The following is a 23388-nucleotide window of genomic DNA, read 5'->3' on the forward strand; positions in this document are numbered from 1 at the left end:
TCATTGTTGTTGTTTTAACATTAATTGTCGGATGCAAACAACTCAAAAAATTCCTAGCTTTTCTACTTTTTTGGGGGGTGGGTGGGGTTTGAAATATTTTAAGGCATAGTAAAACGTTACGTAAGAAGGGTATTTTTAGATTTACACGGTCCCGAACCAGAATAATCAGCTTTATGTCACGTGATTCGGTAATGGAGAAAATGATCCGGTAAAGGAGAAAACATCATTCATACAAGTAAAGCGATAATTTTTTATTTATTCAGTGGTTATTGGGAAAATATATATGATGTTATAAGTAAAACATAGTACCACCAAACAATGTTGTAAAATGAATTTAACTCAAACTCAGGTACGAAATATCCAAGCAAATTTACTAAGTGATTCGATAACGGCAACCTCACTGTACCCAAAGAAATGTCTTGTGTAAACACTGTCACATATAAGAATATTAAATCCATTACTAAGCAATCAGCAATTTGGGGAAAGGTTAAACTTTTGTGGACAAACAAACTAAAAGACATACAATCACACAGAAGGACAAAAACTGTATATCCGAATCATTACTCTTATAAAAGATTGAGTTACGGTGCGTCGATTTACCCAAAAGGACCCAAAAGGAACCCAAAAGGAAATTAAGAACGACCCAAAAGGACTTCAAATAAAGAGAATAAATGGATATATAATAAACACTTTCATATTTTATTAAACCTAAAACTAGTTTTTTGAGGGGAAAAGGTCCCCCACACCCCCACCCCACCCATCCCCGATACGATATGCCTGGAACATGTCATAAAATAAAACTTATTTCTTCATTTATGAAATATCATATATTAAGATATGGTAAAATAGAAGGAGAAATAGAATAATTGTTAATTTCAGCTAAAAGAAATCAAAGCATATCTGACCAGATTTAGTGTTTGATGTGTTATAAAAGTTATTTTATTTCTTTGAGAAAAGTTGCAACAATATTATTGTATGTTTTTGCCAACTTGTAGGTAAACTTATAATATAAAATTCATAATTTAATTCAAATCATTCATTTTCAATGTATCATAATATATTTATTTTAGTCCTTTTGATTCCCTTTTGGATCCATTTGGATTCTTTTGGATCCTTTTGGGTAAATTAACGCACCCTTGAGTTATGGTACGATTTATCTAATTCTTGCACAACCCCAGAAATAATGACGTTTTACTCAAAATAAACTTAAACGATGTCTTCTCATATTAGAAGCTCATTGGGACAAGGAAAGAAAAAAGTACAGGTAGTATTTAAAAGCATTCTGTATAGTTAATTTTGGGTAAGTGGTGTCTGAATTGCTTTAAAAGAAATAATGTCAATGGTGTATGTTTCTTATTGCGTTCGAATTTCCTCTAAATTTCAGGTGTCGTTTGTAATAAGAGATGAAGTTGAAAAATACAATCGATCAGGTGTAAATGCTCTTCAATATGATCCAGCCTTAAGAAGACTATATTCTGCAGGAAGAGATTCCATCATAAGGATATGGAATACCCAGACAAACAAGGTTTGTGCAAAGTTTCTTTCACAGTAGAACAATGTAGAACCTAACGACTGAACAAGAAACTCTTGTCTCTGTTTGTCTGTTTTTTTTAAGCGTCCCTCTCAAGATTTTTTTTTACTCATATGGATACCCCATCATTAGCCAGGTGATGGCTGCAAATTTATACAGAATATCCTGGCACCGAGGGCTATTGAGCATGAACAGTGAGGGATCATTTTCGTGGCAAGACCTACTGTGACATTGGACCTCGGTTTATTTAAGAAATAGGGTATCATTTTTGAACATCTATGGGGATACAAATACGGGCTGGTCACAAGATCAAATTTTATGAAGCCTGAATGACCAACTCGTATTTATAACCCAATAGATGTTTTAAAATGATACCTTATTACTTATATTTACATTTGTGACTTATTTGTATTTTATATTTGCCTGATTATGACTTTTAATGTGTGAAAGTTTTATTTTTTAAACACAACTGCATGTATGTAATCCATTGATTGTGTGTCGAATGTTTATGACTTCACAGAGAAATTACGTTGAACGTTTATGACATTTGAGGAACCTGTATTTATACAGTTATAGATATGCATTGCTTTCAGTAGCGTAATATAAAGGGGATCTTTTGCAAATGTAAATATACTTATCCCAAGGGTTGACATCCCTTAGTTGATTTAAACCCTCAACATAAGGATCAGTTCCTTGCTCTTCAACGCTAGAGCAGATTTGCTAAGCCTAACAACTGTGCTGCTCAGGCAACAATACAGTAAAACTCAGTTATAATCATAATGCAATTGAAGTCACTGTGACCTATGAAATTATTTGGTTATATCCGTATGAAGAATATGTGACATTTATACAGTCAGCCAGGAATCCAAGATAACTACACTATATCTGTGAATTTGTAATATCCGTGTTTGTACTAAATGAGTACTGTATAAGCATATATATTTTTAACTATTTCACTGTAGATATTGTCCTGTGTGCAATATGTGGGATGTTAGTGGCATTGCAGATGTACATGATGATGTACTTAAATTTGATGACCAAACTTACGAAAACAAACTATTATTACAATTCATGTAAAAAGTATTGCATAAATTTTATATTGACTATTTGTCATTTCAAGAATTGTCTTTCTCTCAGACACATGTTGTGTTTGTGAGTTTTACTTTTTTTATACTGTGTATATGCGGGGTGTATACTATGTTGTGCGCAGGGTGTAAAATTTTGAAGTGAGAGATAGGGGGTTGAGGTACGTTTTATGTCCATTTTCTCAATTTTCTCTGGCACAACATTGATTTTTCATCAATATCTTTAAGTACTAACTGTACAAACTGTTTTATTTACAGACAATTTGTACTAATACCCCCAGTATATAAATACCAAGTATTTAACAGTAATATAAAAGTGATGATAAAGCAAAGCTTTGATCTGATATTTGATTACAGTGTAGCGTCAATCTTGCTCTGATCCTCGGTTGAAGTGTTTGATAAAACTAGAAAGTGTACATTGGATTCATAGGTATCCATATAACCAGGTACTCCTTTATAGATAATGCTTTCTTCCATGGGCAAATGCTTTATGGCAAAAAATATCCGTAAATTGAGAAAAAGGACAAAAAACATACCTTGACCCCCCTTCCTCTTGCAACACCCCGCGCACAACATAGTATACACCCCCACGTGTTGAGATATATATGGTGCTTTTGATCCTCACAGTTGAATTTTGATGAGTTATTGAATTCAAAGCATTGTCTTTTGCCAAGGTGACTTATACCACAATGGCTGTTATGCTAAAGATTGGATTAGTTACCCTGAAAAAATTATCTTCCTTTATTGCATTCAGCACTGTTGACATCATGAATATCTTTTGCACAAACAATTTCATGACCAGTTACTTGTTTTCAGGATCCCTATATCCTATCAATGGAACATCACAATGACTGGGTGAATGACATCATCTTATGCTGCGGAGGAAGAACTCGTAAGTAGGATAAACAATTAGTGCTATCTGGATTAAATCTAAATTCATGCAGTTGCAAAATATTTAAAAATCTTTAAAATAATATTATTTTGGATAAAGTGAAACTTGAAGTATTTATTATGACATAATAATTTTATTTTTCAAGTAATATCTGCATCCAGTGACACCACAGTCAAAGTATGGAATGCTCACAGAGGATTTTGTATGTCAACACTCAGAACACATAACGTAAGTCACTCTTAGGGTAAATGCTGTAAAAATCTTAAAGTATAATTAATAGTTGAGATGTGGGCTTGTATTTTATATGAAAAAAAAATCACATACAGTAAATTAAAGAGCTTAATAATATAGGAAATTTATGTTAAAAGGAACTTTTTTCCAACCTTTAGAAGACTATATTTCTTTAATGGATGTGAAGAATCTCAGATATAACTAAGTTTTATAGTACATTGTAGTACATACTAGTAAGTTTTATAGTACATTGTAGTACATACTAGTAAGTTTTACAGTACATTGTAGTAACCTACAAAGGTGAGTTTACAGTGTTAATTATTTTTTTTTCTTGTTTCCTTTTGGATGACATTAAGATTATTATTTTTTTTCTACCATTTCCTCAGGATTACGTGAAATGTCTTGCCTATGCTAAAGACAAGGAGCAGGCAGCTTCAGCAGGCCTAGACAGTGCAATATTTCTGTGGGACGTCAACACCCTAACAGCACTAACCACCTCTAACAACACAGTCACAAGTAAGAGGAAATCGTAATACATGTAAAGTCAAATCACATATTTTCATGGGGTCAAATTTTCAAGGATTGAGGAATAAAATATTATTTTATGGGGACTTTTTCATGGTTGGAGAATGTTGAGTAGTTGTGCATATGGTATTTTAAATTTTTTGGGTGGTCATAAATTTATGGGTCTCTCCATTCCCCCCAAAACAACAAAAATGACCCCCACGAAAATTAGTGTTTTACAATATGTCTAAAAACTTTGTAACAAGTTAACATATATTTCTTTACTTCCACCACCAAAGTAGTGTAAGAAATGTCATTATCTCCAATAAAAAAGTAAGTCACATAGAAGTAAGTGAATTTTAAATTACCAGAAGTGTTGAACTTCATAACATGTAGTGGATCTTACCACTACTTAAAACACAGTCTCATATATACATGTACTAGTAATGGACATTTTATTTAACAAGCACATAGAAAGGAAAGTTAAAAAAAAATGTTCCTCCTGTCAGCATAAAATTTGGGTTATATTGTGTATAAGTAAAACATTGAGTCTTCATTGTAACTCTCCCTCAAGGTGTCTAAATGAAACCAACATTTTGAAAATAAGAATTATTTGAAAGCACCAAACTAGATCTGAGATGTTTATAAGTGGATTTAAAAAGTGTTTTTCACATTTAGTTCCCCTTATAAAGCATGGTTTTCTCCATTCTAGCCTCCAATCTTCATGAGAACAAACACTCCATCTACAGTTTGGCCATGAACCCTCCGGGGACGGTTATTGTGTCGGGATCAACAGAGAAAGCCCTGAGGGTCTGGGACCCCAGGACATGTCAGAAGATAATGAAGCTGAAAGGACACACTGACAATGTCAAAGCTCTGGTATTGAATAGGGATGGAACACAGGTACACACTCTAGAAGGGATATTTAGGATAAAAATAAAGGGTACAAGTTAAAGGAATCTGAAAAAATGGTTCAGTAAAATTAAATTTTCTGTAATATTGAGTGAAGGGCATGAGTTATTTATGAGAGTACATTTGCTGTATGTTAATTTGTTAAGATGTTTAGGTCCTGTAAATATTAAATTTTCTGAAGAAAGGATGTTTTAGCAATTGGTGAATAATTCTTTTCCAGTGTTTATCTGGTAGTTCTGATGGAACCATACGTCTCTGGTCACTGGGACAACAAAGATGTGTGGCAACCTTTCGAGTTCATGATGAGGGTGTGTGGGCGTTACAAGCAAACGAGGCCTTCACCACCGTCTACTCTGGGGGTCGGGACCGGCGAATCTGGGCCACAGACATACGCAATCCAGACTACAGGACACTTATATGTGAGGAGAAAGCCCCGGTTCTGAAGGTGAGTACCTAGTTGTGGTAGATTTAAAGTCATGGCTGATACTGAGTGGTTCATTATACTTGTATTTAACATTTGTACAAATTTAACTTCAGAAGCTACATGCATATAATAACCATGGCTTTGACACTGAATAATCTAGCTTACACCCAGCTATTGAAAATGTTAATTTTATTTGACATTTACTGATCTTTAAAATGATTTTTTTTCTTCAGTTGGAATTAAAATGATTTTATTTTTCAGCTGGAATTGACACAGGGAAATACCGAGAATGCTTCATTATGGGTGGCCACAACAGATTCCTGTATCAGGAACTGGGTTTGTTGTTAATTTTTATTTACGCGTTTGAATTTCATAAAGAGCATTGAGACATTTTGACCTGAGAAGTAGAGCATTTATATTAATGATTTTGTACTTTTTTTGGTCCAGATATCGATTTGTAGTATGCAATTTTAAGTAGAGAATAAGACTTTTCAGAATTTCTGAATGTTAACAGATATTCTTAAGTAAAATGGATGGGATTTAACATTTTGCATGGTATATTCTTAAGGCATTGGACTACCAGGAATTTATTCACAATAACCTATTCTAATAGGACAGTTTGGTTTTTTTTAAACTTGGTGTTGTTTGTTTAAAGCAACTTTGAAAAGTTGATTTTTTTGTTTTACATAATATAAATGAAATAAGATGGTACACATTTAGGTAACATATGTGTGTAATTTTCATATTCTTTGCAGTCTTTACAAAAAGTACAGAACAGAATGTCAGGGGACTATGACAATGATAATATTAAGCCAGTGTACACACAGCCCGATTATACAATCAAAGGTGAGGCTTTTCATAAGTACACATTAATTAACAGGTAGACTTATTTGTTTACAGGTACACTTCAGTTTGTAATTATCTGTTTACAGATACACTTCAGTTTGTTTACGTGTACACTTTAATATTTGTTTACATGTAGACTTCACTGTTTACATGTAGACTTCACTGTTTAAATGTACACTTATCTGTTTACAGCTACAGTCATCTGTTTACAGCTACACTTATCTGTTTACATCTACACTCATCTGTTTACAGCTTATCTGTTTACATCTACACTCATCTGTTTACATTTACTCATCTGTTTACAGCTACACTTATCTGTTTACAGTTACACTCATCTGTTTACATGTACACTAATCTGTTTACATCTACACTTATCTGTTTACATCTACACTTATCTTTTTACATCTACACTCATCTGTTTACAGCTACACTTATCTGTTCACATCTACATTATCTGTTTACAGTTACACTCATCTGTTTACATCTACACTCATCTGTTTACAGCTACACTTATCTGTTTACATCTACATTATCTGTTTACAGTTACACTCATCTGTTTACATGTACACTTATCTGTTTACAGCTACACTTATCTGTTTACAGCTACATTTACTCATCTGTTTACAGCTACACTTATCTGTTTCCATGTACACTTATCTGTTTACAGCTACACTTATCTGTTAACAGGTACACTCATCTGTTTACATTTACTCTTATCTGTTTACATTTACTCTTATCTGTTTACATGTACACTTATCTGTTTACAGTTACAGTCATCTGTTTACATGTACACTTATCTTTTTACATCTACACCTATCTGTTTACATGTACACTTATCTGTTTACAGCTACACTTATCTGTTAACAGGTACACTCATCTGTTTACATTTACTTTATCTGTTTACATGTACACTTATCTGTTTACATGTATACTTATCTGTTTACATTTACTCTTCTGTTTACATGTACACTTATCTGTTTACATTTACTCTTATCTGTTAACAGCTACATCTATCTGTTTACAGCTACACTTATCTGTTTACAGCTACATTTATTTGTTTACTTCATTTTGTTGCAGCTCATACATTTAAAGATATTTTCACTACAAGACAAATGCAATTCTTTTTATTGTACATTCAAATACATTTTTCTTTTGAAAGATATTTTCTTGGAGATAAAGTTGAATTAAAGCTGTGTTGTGTTATGGAAGTAATTTTTTATTTTTTCCGCAGGTGGTCCAAGTATTAGACAGTATTATGTTTTAAATGACAAGTGTCACATACTGACCAAAGATACAGATGATAATGTGGCTCTATGGAATGTACTGAGTGTAAGTCTGTAACTTGTTCAGTGAAAGTTAAGTAACTCAGTCAAGATAAGGTCTATACCTTGTTCAGTGAAAATAAGTAACTTTCTATAAAAAATACATGAACATGAAATTGGCAAAGAAGTTTACTTTTTCAGTGATAAGAAATTTATAGTATACTTGAATTTTCAGGCTAGATTGGTTGAAAATCTGGGTAAAGTCAACTTTGAGGATGAAATAAAGAAGAGATTTAAGATGATTTATGTTCCGAATTGGTTCACGGTTGATCTTAAAACAGGGGTAAGTAATGTCATTCCTGATTGGTTCAAATCAAAATTTATTTTAGCTTAAGTGTAATGTCATTCCTGATTGGTTCAAATCAAAATTTATTTTAGCTTAAGTGTAATGTCATTCCTGATTGGTTCAAATCAAAATTTATTTTAACTTAAGTGTAATGTCATTCCTGATTAGTTCAAATCAAAATTTATTTTAGCTCAAGTTTTGGCCTTGCTTGAATATTGTATTTCAATATAGTAGAATACATTGAAGTACATATAATGGTTTGTTTTGGATTTTAATGGTGTTTTTAAAAACTGGTAACCATATTTTTTCATGCTTTTGAATTATGGACTACAGTAAAACATGCTTATAGAGAACATACTTATGATGAATTGGTGCTTACAAGGAAGCAATTCTCATTCCCTGTGAGTTTAAAATGTAAAATTAATGGAAATAATGAATTACATTTATAATGAAGCAAAAACTTTTGTCTGTGGCACTTCGCTATAAATGTCTTTTACTGTATATAGTAATTGCCTGACCTGCTGACTCTTAGGGTGTGAATTGCTATTCCCAAACAGTTTTGGAGATAGAAGCATTAAAGTTTGTTGAACAAATCAAACAAATCAACAAATAAAAAGTTTTAAATTCTTTTTATTAGTGCATCTTTTTCTTTTTCAGCTGTTAACCATCCATTTAGATGAATCAGACTGTTTTTCTGCCTGGGTATCAGCAAAGGAGCTGGGCATAAAACCTTCAGCAGAGGGGGTGGATAACAAATGTAAGATTAAATGATATCAAAGTTTTGAGAGAGAGCATTATTTTCATGAACTGAATTGCATCATATTTCTACCTCAGCTTGATTACAGAAGTTTGATAAACACAAAGTGTGAAGAAATTTTACTTTGTTTTGTTTTTCATTTAATTGCAGTAAATATAGGTCAACAACTTTTACAAGCACTATTGGAACACTGGCCAAAGGCACATATGTATGAAAATCAAGGTAAAGTTGTGTTATTAAATGCTAGCATTTCCTAATACTAGAGACAAAAAGATAATACCACAGCTTACATTATGCTTTAAATGTCAAAAATGAATATTTCAGAGGGAATGATGGAGGGAGCTGACACACAACTGTTTTCTGTCCCTGATCATACACCTGTGATATTCTGGTATGTACCTGATCATACCCCTGTAATATATGATCATACCCCTGTAATAGTATACACTTATGTCAAAAATGAATATTTCACAAGGTTTTATTATACTGATGTATAATATAATTTCTGAGGTTTGAATTTTTTTTGAGTAAGCTGCAAGAATAATCTGAAATCCTGATGACGTCACAATGCTACTGAAGTCATTATGACATCATCAGCTTAAAGATTTATCGCTGGAAATCACAATTGGCGGCAACAATTGCATGAAAATTTTCCGAGGGTGGATAGCAAAAACTATACCCCGGGGTATAGCTTTGCTATGCGTGGTCTTTAAAGGATAGTTATTTTACCTTCTGAACTTTATATAGTATAATAATCTGGTATGTACCTGATCATACCCCTGTAATAGTCTGGTATGTACCTGATCATACCCCTGTAATAGTCTGGTATGTACCTGATCATACACCTGTAACATTCTGGTATGTACCTGATGATAAACCTGTAATATTCTAGATGTACCTGATCATACACCTGCAATGTTTTGGTATGTACCTGATCATACACTTGTAATATTCTGGTATGTACCTGATCATACACTTGTAATATTCTGGTATGTGCCTGATCATACACCTGTAATATTCTGGTATGTACTTGATCGTACACCTGTAATATACTGAACCTGATCATAAAACATGATCATATACATTTGTACCTGTTACGTGATTATAAACATCAGTTAAATGTAAAACCCCCAGAATATTCTGTTGTAATATTTTGGTAAATTTTATGCATATGATCACATACCTGTAATGTTCTAGTATGAATCTTTGATCATATACCTTGGGTGTTAGTTTAAAACTTGTCTACTGAATGTTCATCTCTTATGAAAGGGAGGCAACTTCCAACCAGAAAAAAATTATATTGCATGTCTTGCCATTTATTCTGTGAAACAGAAAACAGTACAGTATATTTTTAACTCAATGGAACCAAGAAAACTTGAAGAGATCTGATAATTTGAGATGAAGTAAGGTTAAGACATACAGAGAGAGGTTGAGACTTCGAATTCTGACTCATTTCAATCCATTCATGGTGTTCAAGATATCAGTCTTCAAGATACCCAAGTGCTACTGTATAGAAGATATAAAATTTAAAAAAAAGATTCCTTTCAGAATATCTTCAAGTGTAATTTTAATTTTTTTTAAGCGAGTCTGATGGTCGGGCTTTATACAGATTCCTCTGTCGAGATGCAGCTGGTGAGACGGAACAAAATTATCTCAACGAACTTGTGCCATCTTGGGCGGTGGAAGTCGTTGTTCATGTACGTTAAGTGCAGAGTGTATCTTTGTTATAAAAATAAGTAGTTTTTTAGCTCACCTGAGCTGAAGGCTCAAGTGAGCTTTTCTGATCACATTTTGTCCGGCGTCTGTCTGCCTGTCTGTCTAGCTGTCTGTCTGTAAACTTTTCACATTTTCGACTTCTTCTCAAGAACCGCTGGGCCAATTTCAACCAAACTTGCCACAAAGCATCCTTGGGTGAAGGGGATTCAAATTTGTTCAAATGAAAGGCCATGCCCTCATTCAAGAGGAGATAATTGGGAATTAGTGAAAATTTGGTGGCATGTTTTAAGAATCTTCTCAAGAACCACTGTGCCAGGAAAGATTAAGCTTATGGGAAAAGATCCCAGGTAGTGTAGATTCAAGTTTGTTCAAATTATGACCCCTGGGAGTAGGGCGGTCCCACAATGGCCGATCTATATTTTACATAGAAATATATAGGAAAATTCTTTAAAAATCTTCTTAAGAATAACAAAGCCATGACTGATCATATTTATATGGAAGCTTCCTCAGGTAGTATAGATTCAAGTTTGTTCAAATCATGACCCGGGGGGTAAGGCAGGGCAACAATGACGGACCAAAATTTTACATAGAAATATACAGGGAAATTCTTAAAAAATTTTCTTCTTAAGAATTACAAAGCCATGATTTATCATATTTATATGGAAGCATCCTCCAATAATGTAGATTCAAGTTTGTTCAAATCATGACCCCCGGGGTAGGGCGGGGCCACAATGGCCAACCCAAAGTTTTAGATAGAAATATATAGGAAAATTCTTTAAAAATCTTCTTCTCAAGAATAGCAAAGGCATAATTGTTCATATTTATATGGAAGCATCCTCACATAGTGTAGATTCAAGTTTGTTCAAATCATGACCCCTGGGAGTAGGGCGGGCCCACAATGGCTGATCAAAGTTTTACATAAAAATATATAGGAAAATTCTTTTAAAAATCTTCTTCTCAAGAAGAGCAAAGGCATAGTTGTTCATATTAATATGGAAGCATCCTCACGTAGTGTAGATTCAAGTTTGTTCAAATCATGACCCAGGGGGTAGGGCGGGGCCAAAATGGCCAATCAAAGTTTTACATAGAAATTTTGAAAATCTTCTTCTCAAGAATAACACAGCCATAATTGATCATATTTATATGGAAGCATCCTCAGGTTGTGTAGATTCAGTTTTGTTCAAATCATCACCCTCGGGGGTAGGGCGGGGCCACAATGGCCGATCAAAGTTTTACATGGACATATATAGGAAAATTCTTTAAAAATGATCTTCTCAAGAATAGCAAAGCCATGATTGGTCATGGAACTACTTTTGGATGTAAACTTTTCAATAATAAACCAATTTCTACTTTTTCCTAGCCACAATGCTCAGGTGAGTGATGTGGCCCATGGGCCTTTTGTGATTTTTTACCAATCATCACTTCATTACAAGTGAAGTGCCTAATAAAATTGTTCTTTTTTCTCCAGAGGAACACACCAAAATCCAACAAGATAGCATTCTTTCTTCAACCCCATCCAAGTACAGGCATCAAAATGATTAAAAAGTAAGAATTAAAGAGGGGGAGGGGCCAGACTAGAACAATCTTTGAATATACTTTAAATAAATGACAAAGAAATATTAGATCTGTGATATTATATTTCGTTAATTTAATTAGGGATCGTTTATCAGCGAGTGATATGATACAAGTGAAGAAGGTGATTGAGCATGTCTATGAGAGAATTCTGGGGCAGGGAACAGAGAATGGGCACCAGACAAATGAGGGTGGTGACCACGAAAAGGAGCACCATGATGTCAGTTCTATAGCTGCAGAAAAAGTGGAGCTTCTGTGCAATGATCAGGTTTGTAATCAACATATTTTATTAGCTAATAGCATATATTGTTTTGTCCATGATTAATTATAAAAGTAGACTAAGAGTAATAAAATCCTTTAATTTATACAGTTGTTTTTTAGGCTAAATAAATATGTTTCAAACACATCTTTCCATTCATTTAAAGTGAGTTATCCTTATTTTGTACAGAGAAAAAAATTATTAAGTACAGGTTCATCAGTCCATTTATTTTTTTCAGACACTTGATGCTAATATGGATCTAAGAACAGTGAAACATTTCATTTGGAAACAAAGTGGAGACTTGACATTACATTATAGACTACTAACTAGATGATCAGTGTTTCTATAAAGAAAGAAAGCATTTATCATAACTCGTAAATACATGGAGTAGTTCTCTTCCTCGAGATGGAGTCTAGTTCCCTGATAATTCCACACTGAACACAGCTGGTGGCCTCTATGAAGTCTGATGGTCTAGGGACCACGTGTCTAGAGATCTGAAACTCACAAATCTTTTATTTATTTTTGAAAGAAAACTTTTGTTTATTTATTTTATCAACACACAGAACCAAATTGATGCATTTGAATGATTTTACACTGTATTATATAATTACAAGTGCCAGGGGATGGTTGTTAAGTTTGTGTTGACTGGTTGTATGAGTTGTCTATGTGACTTTTGTGCTGTAACTTCTATTCACATACTGTGTAATGTTGCAATGAATCTACATGCCGTTATACATATCGTAGTGATTGCATTTTGTTACATTCTCATCAGATCACTGTTAAAATACTGTATTGGATCATGTCATAAAAAATCCACTGGTCTGATGCTCATGTCAGAAAATAAATGTATAATAAATAAAGAAATGTAAAATCAATTATTATATTTCGATTTTCAGCTCACCTCTACAAAGATTGGGGAAGTTTATGAAATACCCTCGGCATGGGTGTCGGCGGCCTGGTTTAGTATTTTGAGAGCAGATTTCTAATTTTTTTTTGTATTTTCTTCTATGCCCTATTTTAATCAGGGATGCATAGAGGATGCTTCTAGCTTCTAGTACGTTACATTGTGCCACTCAGTTTCAGTTGCCGCAATTCTAGCTTAAAAATGGCTGCTGAGGATAATTTTTTTTAAGTTAACGTTATTGCGACATTAGTATTAAAATTAATTAGAATTTTTTAAAGCATTCATTGACAATATTCAATACTTTTTGTTTTTTAAATACAATTTTGATTTTGATTTTTATACTAACTAGTGATCGTTTGTGTGTTGGAAACTTAGATGCCTCAAAGCAATATGATAAGATAGGTATGGAGTTCATATTAAAATTGTAATACAGTATTCTGATATATTACAGTAAATGCTTTATTGAGACGATATCGGTAAACTGGCACTGCTCGGGACTGCTGACGATCGTGACGTCTTGTCGGAAAGATAGGTATAAACCATGTAAATAACGGATGACACATTTGCATATAAATAGTTTTCAGTTGGCTTTTTCACCGCAAGAAGCATCCCAAGGATCGACGGATAAGGCCTCGTACCTAAGGGAAGAGGTTGCGAGAGGCCAACTTTCGACGTTTTGCTGTCTATTCTGGCGTCAATGTGTTGCCAGGTTAGTGTGGTGTACGAGAGGAGATTGAGCGGATGTTCTGTTTACGGACGATGGAGTCGAGATCCTGACGACAGAAGAGTTGGTCGTGTTCTGGCTTATTAACCGTTATGTCGGAGAACGTTACTTGGATTGACGCTATTCTCTTTAGAGAAGTGGACAGGCTCTCGCCTACATCCACAGGCGAAAGCCTGTCAACTCTTCTAAAGAAAATATGAGTGCCTGCGTTATTCAGGACCACTAATTCGGAGTGCAGCATGAATGTACTCCTTGATAGGGGAGGCGATTTAATTGACAAATATGTACTTCAGCATTCACAACTACAAAGCGTTAAAACGTCATTCTGCAACAGGAAAACGCACGACCTTATATTGCAGGCGTTGTTAGTAACGACCTACAACAATAAAACGTAAATACGCTTCCCTGGCTTGCGATGTTTGCGGAGTTTTCCCCAACAGAACACGTTTTATATAAATTGGAACTGCGTCTACGTCAAGAGACACCTCCCGCTATACGCTGGACGCTTTGCGTCGTTCTTATGTACATATGGACGGATAATTCCCTGCATGGCAATTCTGTATAATCTCTTTCCTTCTGTGCGTTGTAGGTGTGAGATATGGTGTAAATGGCCATATTCACTAATAAGTGAATAATAGCAATAATAAGTGTCCGTTCCACAGGCACTTGATTCTGTAATAAATTGTAACCCATATGTTACTATTGTTCAAATATATTAACCCATATGTTACTATTGTTCAAATATATTAACCCATATGTTACTATGGGTCAAATATATTAACCCATATGTTACTATGGGTTAAACATATTTATTACAGGATCAAGTTCATGTGGTCTGTTCGAATAAACTTTAAATGGACATATATAAATGCAACAAAATATTCCATCTAAGAATCTATAAATAAATAAAATAACCAAACATCAATTCCTTTTTTTTTTTCTAGTATATTTAGTAACCAGGGCAACACTGTGTATTTTCTCTCAGTATAGGGAAAGCAATAAAAACATTGCAAGTTCGAGGTAAAAATATGACAGTAGTAATTATGAATTTATAATTGGAATTTCAAATAACTATTTTCAACATTATGTAATTACACATTCGATGCAATACAAATAAATTATTATTTTCCTTTTAATTGTAACGACTTCATCTTTGGTAGACCTTTTAGAGCCCATCTCGAAGATAAGAAGTCCATAACACAAGTTGGAACAAAATTGATTATTCTCGCCAGGATCTATGTTAAAAACAAGAAAGAGCTTTTAATACGTGCATTAAAATGTAACAAACTGCTATACATGGTAATGGTATATGAATAGGATATATACAAAACACGTCAGCAGAACTCTACAAAACATGCACTCTTTGTTGATAAATATTTTGGAACAAGCAATGTCTCAGGATTTACTTACACAATCATCATAGAAACCCGATCCCCCAGCCACTAGGTACCTTGCGGCTGGATTCTCATTTGCTAAAGCATCTTCTATTACGTCCGATACAGGATCACAGTTTGGATACGATGACGTTAAATGGGAAAGTCTTTCATACTGTGCAAAGAAATAATCTCTTCCGTATGTTTCTTTCACTTCCGGATCAGCTGCCTCCCACATTGAATCTCGGGCCCTCAACAGACGTTTGTACTGCAAAAAGGGAAATTGTCACATTGCCAATCACAGGTCATACCCGTGGATGTAAATTGAAATGGGGGTGGCTGAACCAACCAACCAACCCCCCCCAAAAAAAGTCTGGGGAATTATGTCCCAAATTTAATGCCTAAATTACTTCTATCTTTGCAAGAAAGGGTCCCGGTTCAGACGCCTTTCTGTCACAAGCAAAAAGGTTGACTCAAATTAAAAAAATTATCTTGTGTTTTCTTACATTATCTCCCTTCACTATAGCAGTACAAGTGCTAAAGCTCCCAGGTTCAACAAGAGACACTTTGACTCCAAACCTAGCCATCTCAACACGAAGACAATCCGAAAACGTCTCAATGCCATGTTTAGTGACTCCGCAAGCTGATATGCAGGGGAAGTAAATCCTTCCTTTTACGCTGGTTACATTTACCACTCTACCTGAAGAAAAAATAATAATAACATCTCACAGGGACCAGAGTACATTACTCCATTGTCACTTTAGATATATTTTCTTCTGGGCTTACCTGGTCTTTTCAATGCCCTTTACTTGTATTTTAACTAAAACTTGTTGGTTGAAAAATACCCAGAGATTAACAAGGGTACTCACAGAAATTACCCTTTGCCCAAATATTTTTTCAACCAACTTTTGTTTAAAATGGCCAAATGGTTTTTAAGAAGTTGAAAATGTGATATTTTTCGACTGGCCGCAGGACAATGGGTGATTAGAAATTTGATTTTTATCAGATTAAAAAAAATCGTCTCATTAGGCAAAAAAAAAAAATTAATTAATAGAGCAAAAAAAAATTTTAGAAATTTTATTTTTATCAGATTAAAAAATCGTCTCATTAGAATTCTCTACTGCAATTAAAAATTGATTTTTTTTTTTTGGCCTTAAAATTCTCTATTGCAATTAAAAATGGAAAAAATAATCTCGCAGCTAAATAATAACATTCTCCACCTTAAATACAAACAACATAACGTCTGATTATATGTTTATATTATTGAAAATGTCTTCGATGAATCACGCATGTTAATGGAATGGAACCAGCCAATTTTGTTACTTCTAAAGGGATTACTGACCTTTTGATTTTCTTATGAGAGGTAGGAACATCTTGGTGACGTTAATCATTCCAAAGAGGTTAACGTCGGCTACTTGTCTGTACAAGTCCATGGTCAGCAACTCCACATCGCCGTACAGATCTATTCCAGCATTGTTAACGATCCCCCATAGTCCTAAAATATACATATTACACTCTATAAGATAATCCTTAAATATAGATATTACACTGTCAGATAATCCTAACAAGATATTACACTCTGTCAGACAGTGAGTCCTAAAATTAAATATAGATATTACACTCTGTCAGACAGTCCTAAAATATAGATATTACACTCTGTCAGAGAGTCCTAAAATATAGATATTACACTCTGTCAGATAATCCTAAAATATAGATATTATACTCTATAATACAGTCCTAAAATATAGATATTACACTCTGTCAGACAGTCCTAAAATAAAGATATTACACTCTGTCAGACTGTCCTAAAATATAGATGTTACACTCTGTCAGAGAGTCCTAAAATATAGATATTACACTCTGTCAGGCAGTCCTAAAATATAGATATTACACTCTGTCAGAGAGTCCTAAAATATAGATATTACACTCTGTCAGGCAGTCCTAAAATATAGATATTACACTCTGTCAGAGAGTCCTAAAATATAGATATTACACTCTGTCAGATAATCCTAAAATATAGATATTACACTCTGTCAGATAATCCTAAAATATAGATATTACACTCTGTCAGAGAGTCCTAAAATATAGATATTACACTCTGTCAGATAATCCTAAAATATAGATATTACACTCTGTCAGAGAGTCCTAAAATATAGATATTACACTCTGTCAGATAATCCTAAAATATAGATATTACACTCTGTCAGAGAGTCCTAAAATATAGATATTACACTGTCAGATAATCCTAAAATATAGATATTACACTCTGTCAGATAATCCTAAAATATAGATATTACACTCACTCTGTCAGAGAGTCCTAAAATATAGATAACTCTGTCAGATAATCCTAAAATATAGATATTACACTCTGTCAGATAATCCTAAAATATAGATATTACACTCTGTCAGATAATCCTAAAATATAGATATTACACTCTGTCAGATAATCCTAAAATATAGATATTACACTCTGTCAGATAATCCTAAAATATAGATATTACACTCTGTCAGATAATCCTAAAATATAGATATTACACTGTCAGATAATCCTAAAATATAGATATTACACTCTGTCAGATAATCCTAAAATATAGATATTACACTCTGTCAGATAATCCTAAAATATAGATATTACACTCTGTCAGATAATCCTAAAATATAGATATTACACTCTGTCAGATAGTCCTAAAATATAGATATTACACTCTGTCAGATAATCCTAAAATATAGATATTACACCCTGTCAGATAATCCTAAAATATCTAGACATTACACTTTGTAAGATATTTCTAAAATATAGATACTACACTCTGTCAGATACATGTAGACAATGTGATGTAGAGACAATCAGAATCTTAGTGTTATGACTGTTCACAGTAGAACATTGAGATAATCCTAGTCCTTTCAGATTTTCAACAGTGACAAACCTGCATCTTTCTTTACTGACAAGGCGGAAATTTGTACACGTGTAATCGAAGTTTCGGGGTATATAGGTTTTGCCCTTCAGTCGATCTACATTGTAGCTGTCTGTTGTCGCCTGCGTGACGCAGTGGTTAGAGCATCTGCTCTAGAGTCGCGAAGTAAGAAGTGAAATCCTTACGTCGCGGGTTCCAATCCCACTGTGGGACATGGAGACCGGTCCTTCGGATGAGGCCGTATTAAACCGAGGTCCCGCGTGTCGCAGTAGGTGCTGGCACGACAAAAGATCCCTCACTGCTCAATGACCCTGAGTGCCGAGCATAGGACAAAATTTGCAGCTATCCACTGGCAAGTGATGGCGTCTCCATATGAGTTAAAATTCTCGAGAGGGACGTTAAACAACATACGATCAATCAATCTAGTTGTCTTTGTCCGAAAAAAAAACTTTAACCTTGCCCATAACGTTTGATTGGTTGAAGACATGGATTTCATATCTTTTACAGTATATTTCTTTGATGCGTGGGACCTTTCTTTGGGTACCAACAAATTAGACCATTGACCTTGACATTCGAGATTAAACCCACTTTTGCAAAAAAAAATATTTCACCTCAATCTTTGTCATAACTTTTGAACAGTTGATTCTAGGGCTTTCATACTAAACATATGTTTTCATTTTGACAAGACCCTTTTCCTTTTATTGGGTATAGATATTTTGAACTTTGTTACCCTGACCTTAAAGGTACTTGGACACAGATTTGAAGTTAATATTTTCTGTATAATATCACGAATTATATATTTTAATAGCATTTCACACTAAAATTAATTAAAAATTTTATTTCATTTAAAAGTTATTAAAACTTCAAATTTTTTGGCGGGTTTGATTGACACATCCTTGCACTTTCACAAAGAACGAGGGCGCTTTTGATTGACATTCGGCAGGAATCTGGGCGTGATTGAAAAGTGAAAATTTTATTGACATGTCACATGAAATTTTAACATTTTTTAATTAATCGGATTCCTGTGCAACAGGAAAGGAAAATATTATCCCGAAATTAAGCTTTGGTTTGCTAAAAAATAACTTGAAAATTGGCCAAATCAGACATTTGGTACAAAATGGTAGATTTTTAAACACGTTTTTCTTAAATTTTTCTATCTCTGGGTCTTCTCTCCATGATTTTTAAACGTTATTTGTGTGTATTTTAAGTCAAAGAAACGAATACACTTTATTAAAAAATGGAGAGAAGACCCAGAGACCACAAAAAATGAACTTTTCTCCAAAAAATCCAAATGTGTGAATGTGGTGCTTCTTTGTCCTTTTAAAATCGTCTTATGTATGTATAGCGGTGATAGCTCAGTAAGTTGGGTTACAAGTTCAGTACACTCGAAGCAGAAAGTTTTTGGTTCGAGCCTGGCATGGTGCGTTATTTTTTTTTTTCATGCAAACAACCATTTATTTTGTCTGTTTCGTTTTATGTACTGATGTATTAAAATTTTGAATTAGATAAATCAGTTTGCTTCTCGAGCAAAATCAATTTTAATCTCCTTATCTATAATGTACATGAACACGTATTATGCATCTATGCATTAGATATTTTAGGTGTTTATTTTTTGTGAAACATTACTAATGTTACTGTAACACCTAGGAAAAACGGACATAAATGTTAAAGTTTCACAAGGTCTTTCAAACTAAATGAAAAAAACCTATGGACGTGTTTGTAAAATCTGACCAGCTATGTTCAGCCAACCAAATCATGGACATTTATACCATAAATGTTTCGTACAAATGATTCCTGCAGATCACTCGCCAAATGCGCCCATCTTCTTCTAACTTTATTATTAATCTTTAGGAAAAGTGGCAATCTTGTTGTGTATTAATGAGAAATATTAAAACTTTAATCTAGAAAAATAATTTTATTCAGAGTAGAAACACGTGAGAAAGCAAAACTCCTTCACAAGTATTGTCATTCCGAGCTAAGTGTTGTGTACAGAGTTTAGCAAATCAATCACACTCGTGTTATGTACACAGTTTTTGTCAACAGGGCACGAGCTCTGTTATTGTTGATGTTTACGATTCACGGTGCGTTCAATCGTCAAAGTCTGCTCACCGCAACTGCACGGACTGACAATATATTGCGTGTGTGTGTTTTTTTTTTTTTTTTGCTTTCGAACATGTCTACTCTGAATTTTTTGGATTATAGTATTAATCTTTTTCATTTATACACAAGATTGCCACTTTTCCGAAGTATTAAGAATAAAATTAAAATTTGTGAAAGTGCAAGGATGTGTCAGTCTAACCCGCCAAAAAATTTTAAGTTTTAATAACTTTTAAAAGAAATAAGATTTTTATTAATTTTTGTGTGAAATGCCATTAATATATATAAGTCGTAATATTATAGAGAAAATATTAACTTCAAATCTGTGTCCAAGCACAGGGGCCGGTAACATACTGTTTTTGATTTTACGTAATCACTATATATATACAAAAAAGGTCTCTTTTTGTATACATATAGTGATTACGTAAAATCAAATACAGTATGTTACAGGCCCCTGTGTGTCCAAGTACCTTTAAGAGTTTGACCCACTTAAAAAAATAACGAATAACTTTTGAACAGTTGGTGATTGGGCTTTCATTTGCATGATGGAAAACGATATTTTTCTTGACCTTGCAGTTTGACTTGCATTTCAGAAAACTCAACGTTCACCAAAAGCAGCCTTTATATGGAGGTACATTTGTTCAATTATTAGTATTTGAACCGCTCTATGCGTCTCAAATCATAGGCGTCGGAAGCAAATTGAAAGGGGGGGCTAAACCAACAAAAAAAGGAAACCTCCAATTTTCATGCCTATATTTTTGTTTATTTGCAAAAAAATGGGGGGGGGGGCGTTCCGACGCCTATGCAAATGGTTCCGTACTTCATAAGTCTGCTTTTTCTTGCATCATGCACAAAAGTATACACATTCTTCCAAAATTTTATTGGATATTTCAGTCGAGTTGTCCAGCAGAGTTGAAATATAAAACGAACTCACCACATCCGGTCTCTCCGTGTACCTTTTCCACATAGGCACGTGCCTGGCGGATGTCGTCTGCGTTTGTGACGTCTAGCTTGACGATGTGGACGTTTTCTGAGCAGCTTGCCCTCAGTGCCTCAGCACCTTCACCGTCGGGATTAAGGCAACCAGCAAACGCAGTAAAACCCAATTTATCAAGTCGTTTCACAACCTCATATCCAAATCCTGAAAATGTAAGTTAGATTATATATGTAAAAATTATTTGCATAATACCTCAACCTTGTAAATTCACAACTTAGTAAATTGTTTACAACCTTGTAAATTCACAAGCTGAGTATTTTCACGACATATTTATAAATACAGCATTATATCGAACAACACTTTAAGTTCTTGATATAGACGTACAACAGAAATCTAAACTACACACGTCTATCTTTAAATATTTTCATTGTTTAGCAGTATTATGGTAAATACCTGTATCGCAGCCTGTGATGAACACTCCTTGTCCTTCTATGTAGATCATTTTTTTACCTCTCCATTCAAATCCAATGTATAATATAAACAATACAAACAGGACCAGAGCGACCTGTACAAACATCTAAATAAACAAAATATATATCAATCATTACAGTTTATCCTTTTAATTTCATTTAAATAATAACCATATACTTATTCTATGGGGATTTTTTTATTTACCCCATGTAAACATTCTTGGGGAAAATCTACTTTTAAAAAAAATATTTAGGGGATTAGAATCATACTGCAAATAAACAAAGCCCTTTAGATTTTTTTACGCAGTTGGTATATGATTTTATTTAAGGAATAACTGTCTTATTTTTCGAATTCATGAAGTGATCAATGGATTGGCTTGTGTGATAATTTGCATAAACGCCGAAGGCGTTTATGCATAAAATTATCACACAAGCCAATCCATTGATCATCTTCATGAATTTGAAAAATCTGACAGTTATTCCTTATATTTACATGCTTTGATTCCGCCAATCCAAGGGCTCCAAGCCTGCTTCTCTCTAGGTGTTGTCCCGCCTTGCACGTGGGTTTTTTGGAACCGCGCCAAAACATTCATGAGGAAATCAATTACATTTACAATTGGTAATTTTATCTCGGACAAAGACATTGGAAATGTAAATATTTGCTAATGCGCTTCGTACTTTATCATTTCACGTCAAGCACAAAAATGACATGTGTGATTATGATAATTTCCTTTATGTAACAAATTAGCACACATTCAAGCTTTGTTCATATTGTAAAGAACAATATACTTAAACAAAAATATGCACAAGTACAGTTCAATAGCATTCACTTTTATAACAAAATTGCGCAAAATATGTACATGACGTAATGTATCAAACGTTAATGGCTACGCTTGGGATTTTTAAAAAAGTATTTTTAAAAAGTTTTAATGCTCAAGCCAATGTCTAAAGTTCTAGGCTTATGTGTCAAAATGATTCTAATGCACATGTAAATGACCCCGAGTTAAATTATGTTTCGATTGCTCCATTGAGCTTCCTTACATTTACTTTAAATCTCGAAGTACCCATAAACTTTAACAAAACTATAGTGGTTTCAAGCGTCTTTTTTTAAAAAAAATCTTTTTCATGGCTAAATTATCAAAATTAGTAACCTATTAGTTTTCTGCCATAAGGGATTGTTATAAATACCTTATTTCCGTTGCTATTTGCCTTTTTTTTCTTTTCCCCAACAAAACACGTTTCAGTTGAGCGCGTTTTTAAGCCTCTTGATCTTTCTGCACGTTCTATGGGAGACCAGCGGTCTTGTCTAGATTCACTTGAGACACAATATATTGTTGTATATAACCACTGTATACAAAGTGCTAATCGAAAATCTACTTGATTTGGATCACTAGCTATATTGCTTTGGGTACTCTGATGCATTGTGGGTAAAAAAGAAAATTCTGCAAGCAAAAATGAGTAAAATTAACCTTAAGAAATAAGAAACTTATTAAACCTTTGTAGAATCAATGTAAATATATTTGAGGATATTTTTACGTTGAAACATGCTAGAAATTCAATACCGTTCTCATTTACTAAGTTAAAATGCTATTTTCACTCATTTTGAATTAATACAATTGTTCTTAATTTTT

At 33.7% G+C, this 23388-nt stretch overlaps 2 protein-coding genes across 2 annotated transcripts; one reads left to right on the forward strand and one right to left on the reverse strand.

Annotated features, from left to right (window-relative positions):
* The first annotated feature begins 1142 nt into the window (after window positions 1-1142).
* Window positions 1143-13213, forward strand: LOC134247623 (WD repeat-containing protein 48-like). Its single transcript, XM_062729953.1, has 18 exons — window positions 1143-1264; window positions 1385-1525; window positions 3433-3508; window positions 3654-3736; window positions 4126-4255; window positions 4956-5146; window positions 5376-5600; window positions 5841-5915; window positions 6335-6425; window positions 7657-7754; window positions 7923-8030; window positions 8691-8790; window positions 8941-9012; window positions 9115-9181; window positions 10373-10487; window positions 11975-12051; window positions 12163-12346; window positions 12576-13213. The coding sequence occupies exons 1-18, from the start codon at window positions 1214-1216 to the stop codon at window positions 12669-12671; spliced, it is 1980 nt and encodes a 659-aa protein (XP_062585937.1). The 5' UTR covers window positions 1143-1213; the 3' UTR covers window positions 12672-13213.
* Window positions 13214-15034: 1821 nt separating this feature from the next.
* LOC134247624 (17-beta-hydroxysteroid dehydrogenase type 6-like) lies at window positions 15035-23095 on the reverse strand. The gene is made up of 7 exons (XM_062729954.1): window positions 22946-23095; window positions 21741-21864; window positions 21285-21491; window positions 16681-16833; window positions 15845-16038; window positions 15376-15606; window positions 15035-15200 (listed from the first exon to the last, which is right to left on the reverse strand). The coding sequence occupies exons 2-7, from the start codon at window positions 21862-21864 to the stop codon at window positions 15087-15089; spliced, it is 1023 nt and encodes a 340-aa protein (XP_062585938.1). The 5' UTR covers window positions 22946-23095; the 3' UTR covers window positions 15035-15086.
* Between the last annotated feature and the right edge of the window lie 293 nt (window positions 23096-23388).

This window comes from Saccostrea cucullata, unplaced genomic scaffold (genome assembly GCF_032062105.1).
Source record: "Saccostrea cucullata isolate Sc308-1 unplaced genomic scaffold, CSIRO_AGI_Scuc_v1 ctg143, whole genome shotgun sequence".
Classification (NCBI taxonomy): Eukaryota; Metazoa; Mollusca; class Bivalvia; order Ostreida; family Ostreidae; genus Saccostrea; species Saccostrea cuccullata.

What these genes read in the sequence shown, in the direction of transcription:
- LOC134247624 (XM_062729954.1), bottom strand. Translation starts at nt 21,864, where the DNA reads ATGTTTGTACAGGTCGCTCTGGTCCTGTTTGTATTGTTTATATTATAC. An exon ending in ACACGGAGAGACCGGATGTG is followed by an intron (nt 16,834 to 21,284) that starts GTGAGTTCGTTT and finishes TGTATATTTTAG; the next exon opens with GACTATGGGGGATCGTTAAC. An exon ending in CTATAGTGAAGGGAGATAAT is followed by an intron (nt 15,607 to 15,844) that starts GTAAGAAAACAC and finishes CCCTTTTTGCAG; the next exon opens with TACAAACGTCTGTTGAGGGC.
- LOC134247623 (XM_062729953.1), top strand. Translation starts at nt 1,214, where the DNA reads ATGTCTTCTCATATTAGAAGCTCATTGGGACAAGGAAAGAAAAAAGTA. An exon ending in AGAGGGGGTGGATAACAAAT is followed by an intron (nt 8,791 to 8,940) that starts GTAAGATTAAAT and finishes ATTTAATTGCAG; the next exon opens with TAAATATAGGTCAACAACTT. An exon ending in AGCTTCTGTGCAATGATCAG is followed by an intron (nt 12,347 to 12,575) that starts GTTTGTAATCAA and finishes TATTTTTTTCAG; the next exon opens with ACACTTGATGCTAATATGGA.